General features: G+C 35.7%; 1 protein-coding gene across 1 annotated transcript in view; it reads right to left on the bottom strand.

Annotated features, from left to right (window-relative positions):
• The window catches only part of BARD1 (BRCA1 associated RING domain 1), a 53,917-nt gene that overhangs the window by 16,170 nt on the left and 34,210 nt on the right, over positions 1–3,537 (bottom strand). The window contains exons 8-9 of the mRNA XM_015558105.1: positions 1,221–1,353; positions 598–690 (exon numbers count right to left, since the gene is read on the bottom strand). Of these exons, the coding sequence (XP_015413591.1) occupies positions 598–690; positions 1,221–1,353 (226 nt within the window). The remainder of the gene's footprint in view (positions 1–597; positions 691–1,220; positions 1,354–3,537) is intronic.

Below are 3,537 nucleotides of genomic sequence, written 5' to 3'. Positions count from 1 at the left end.
GTGCAGGAGGCAGCTGATGGATGTTTCTCTCTCATCGATGTTTCTAACTCTCTATCCCTCTCCCCTTCCTCTCTGTAAAAAATCAGTAAAATATATTTTTAAAAAAATAGTAATATGGATTGCTTGGGCTTAAGAAGTCTACTATACAGCCCTAGCCAGTTTGGATCAGTGGTTAGAGCATTGGCCTGAAGGTCCCAAGTTCGATTCCAGTCAAGAGCACATGCCTGGATTGTGAGCTCGATCCCCAGTAGGGGGGCGTGCAGGAGGCAGTTGATCAACGATTCTTTCTCATCATTGATTCCCTCTCACTTCCGCTCTGAAATCAATAAAGGTAAATTTTTTAAAGAGTCTACTATACAATCCATTTATGCATTATTAAAATAGTTGGTATTGTAGAAAAAAATACTTTGAAACCAGAACGTATCTATGGACATTTAACAAGAACATCAAAATGATACCATAAATATGACAAGCTTTTGTAAAATGCAGTACTAACCAGAGGTAAGTTCCTTAAACAATTATTGGCAACAGTGAACTATGAAAAATGAAATTAGTCTACTTGATTCACTTTGTAATTCTCTCAACTCTAACACTTACATTCAAAGTTCAGGATCCAGCATCCATTGAGAATCCCAAGCATACATTTCAGGGTACTTTGAACTGTATCACCAGAAATAATGACATGAGTCACTAGAACACAAAAAAAGCAATAAGAGAAACAGATTCAGAAACCAAAATAATTATTTAAACAGTCTGCATTTTATAACTAGTCTACACTTTATATGCTTCTATCTGAATTTTTTTCAAAAACAATTTTTAAATTTAGAAGCCTTCTTTGATCATCATTCTGAAGTTGGGCCACCAACATGAACAATCATTTCATACAGCAAATATCTTAAAGTCACACTAGCATATACCATAATTTTTCCTTTATTTTCAAATCAAAACTGAGGATTTAAAGCATTACATGCACTTCAATTTATTTGTCATTAGCAAACTCAAAAGTTTGCTTTTCTGATATATTGTTCTGTACTAAACTAAGAGCAAAGCTTTAAACTTTACATTTCCTCACCAAATTAAGCCTATAAATAGTTTATAACTATAGGAAGATTTTAAGTTTATTACAAGATGAAAAGTATATAATGATAACCCAATGGAGTACTACAAAGGATTAACCTATTTAAAATTTTTTCTACCAAAAATGAATAAAGAATCCTCACCTGTACTGTCAAACTCAGCACATTTTTTAGCCTTAAGAATTGCTGCAAGCTCACTGAGCATTTTCTGTTGTTCTGAAGAAAGCCCACTGCCTATGAGTACAAGAGGTCCATCCCTACGCTGAGCAGCATGCATCTGTGAATAAAAAAAAGAGATGCCACAGTGTTAAAAACATTTAAGGACTAGAGAAGGATAATAAGCTGACCTTCGGTTGATGTAAGCTTGAATTTCATTACTTAGCTTACTCTATGTACTAATTCCCAATAATTTCCATTCATTCATCACTCAAAACCTAATGCTCAATTCATTGAAGTAACTGCCCTTCTCCCCTCCCCATTTAAAAAGTTACTTGGGATAGCTCTTTACACTCAGGGCATCTTGTTTCCTTGATTCTAAATTGGATCTCTTTAGGGTTTTACAACTTCATTCTGTCACCAGTAAGCTTTTTTTTTAAAGTAACTGCAAATACCCATTTAAAATGATCAATTCCCTGTCTCTGCTCCACTAACTTATTCTAATAGAGTTGAACTCAAATTTGGTCTATTTAGTTTAAAATTAAATTATGTGAAAAATAAAATTAAAAAAACACTAAGACATCTAGAACAGCAGTTATCTCAAAGATAGAAACACATTTTTATCACTGGAACAGTTACTTTTCAAAACCAAGAAAGTGCCAATAGACAAGAGAATACAAAAGTTTGGCCAGATTCACCTGAGTAGTAAGTCAATGCAGCTCATGGAAAGGAAAGAAGTGCCATAGAAAGACTTAGAATTGTATTACAGAAGATTAAAAAAGACAAAAATAAAGAGAAGTTACCAATGGATGACATTAGGGAAAAGAATTGAAAGCTTAAAAAAAAAAAAAGTAATGCAATAGATAGTGCACTCAATAGTAGCCAACCAAAATTTAATAAATGGAATTGGAATCAGAGTTAGTTGAAAGCTACTTGATATAAAAAAAAAAGCAATGATTGAGCACTGAAGAAAAAAAAAGATAAACCAACACAAATGTATTACAGGGTAAAGCAAAAAACAGTAGTGCAGTTTTCAAATACAAGACCTAGGGTTTTCCTCCATGTGAGTCTATATGTGTACTGGACATCTGGCATCTCAAAGCTCCAAAGAACTTGAGTGAATCACTGACAGTATGATCACCAACACAATTCAGCAATTAGATTAGAGAAAGCTGGTGTTTATACATGCACTTCACCTATCATAGAGATCATTCATCCAGTCTGATGCCCTACAATACTACATCTACATTGTTGGCTACATCTATAAATAGATCTCAATAATTCTTTTTTTAAAACATATTTTTATTGATTTCAGAGAGGAAGGGAGAGGGAGACAGAGAGAAACATCAACAATGAGAGAGAATCATTGATAGACTGCCTCCTGCATGCCCCTTACTGGGGATCGAGCCTGATACCGGGGCATGTGCCCTCCTGACCCAGAGAATCAAAATGGTGACTTCCTGATTCATGGGTTGAAGCTCAACCACTGAACCACACCAGCTGAGTGCAAAGGTACTTTTACTGGACATGCTATGTACATCATGCACACATTTACACCACATTCCTGTCCATGTATCTTTCCTATTCACTAAACTATACCATGCTGCAACCATGTCTACCCTAAATACTGCAAACACTCCCTGACATGAAAATAGTTCAGTGAACTCTATGGATTGTTCAATTACTATTTAAAAAGAACAGTTTTTCAATAATTCTTGTCAGTTATACAAATAGGTGCCATAGGATAGCTCTAAATGAAACATTTTACTTTCCAATTTATATAACTTTGCTTCAGCTAAATTAATTCTCTACACGAGTGAAAAGATATCAACTCCAAATATAGGACATGCAACTATTTCTACCAAGCCAAGGAAAGCACCAACGTGGGTCAAGCCTTTTCCTATCACAGTTTTTAAATTTGAATTTTTTAAAAAAAGAAATTGGCCATAATTTCTCATAGTTAAGAAATTCTATTAAAAAACAAAACAAAACATAAAGCAAACAGCTACTAAAGCCACAAGCCTATATGAGACAGGGGTGAGGGAAGAGGGTAGGAGACATTTGGTTTTGAATAAGCAGAGGTCTGAGAACCATGAGGTTCAAAAGACATTCAAAAAACATTCCAAGCCCAGCCGGTGTGGCTCAGTGGTTGAGCATTGACCTATGAACCAGGAGGTCAGGGTTTGATTCCCAGTCAGGGCACATGCCCGGGTTGTGGGTTCAATCCCCAGTGTGGGGCGTGCAGGAGGCAGCCAATTAATGATTCTCTCTCATCATTGATGTTTCCCTCTCTCCCCCTCTCCCT

Source organism: Myotis davidii, unplaced genomic scaffold (genome assembly GCF_000327345.1).
Source record: "Myotis davidii unplaced genomic scaffold, ASM32734v1 scaffold268, whole genome shotgun sequence".
NCBI classification, from domain to species: Eukaryota; Metazoa; Chordata; class Mammalia; order Chiroptera; family Vespertilionidae; genus Myotis; species Myotis davidii.
Note: the sequence above shows the minus strand (reverse complement) of the source record. Positions and strands in the feature narration are given on the sequence as shown.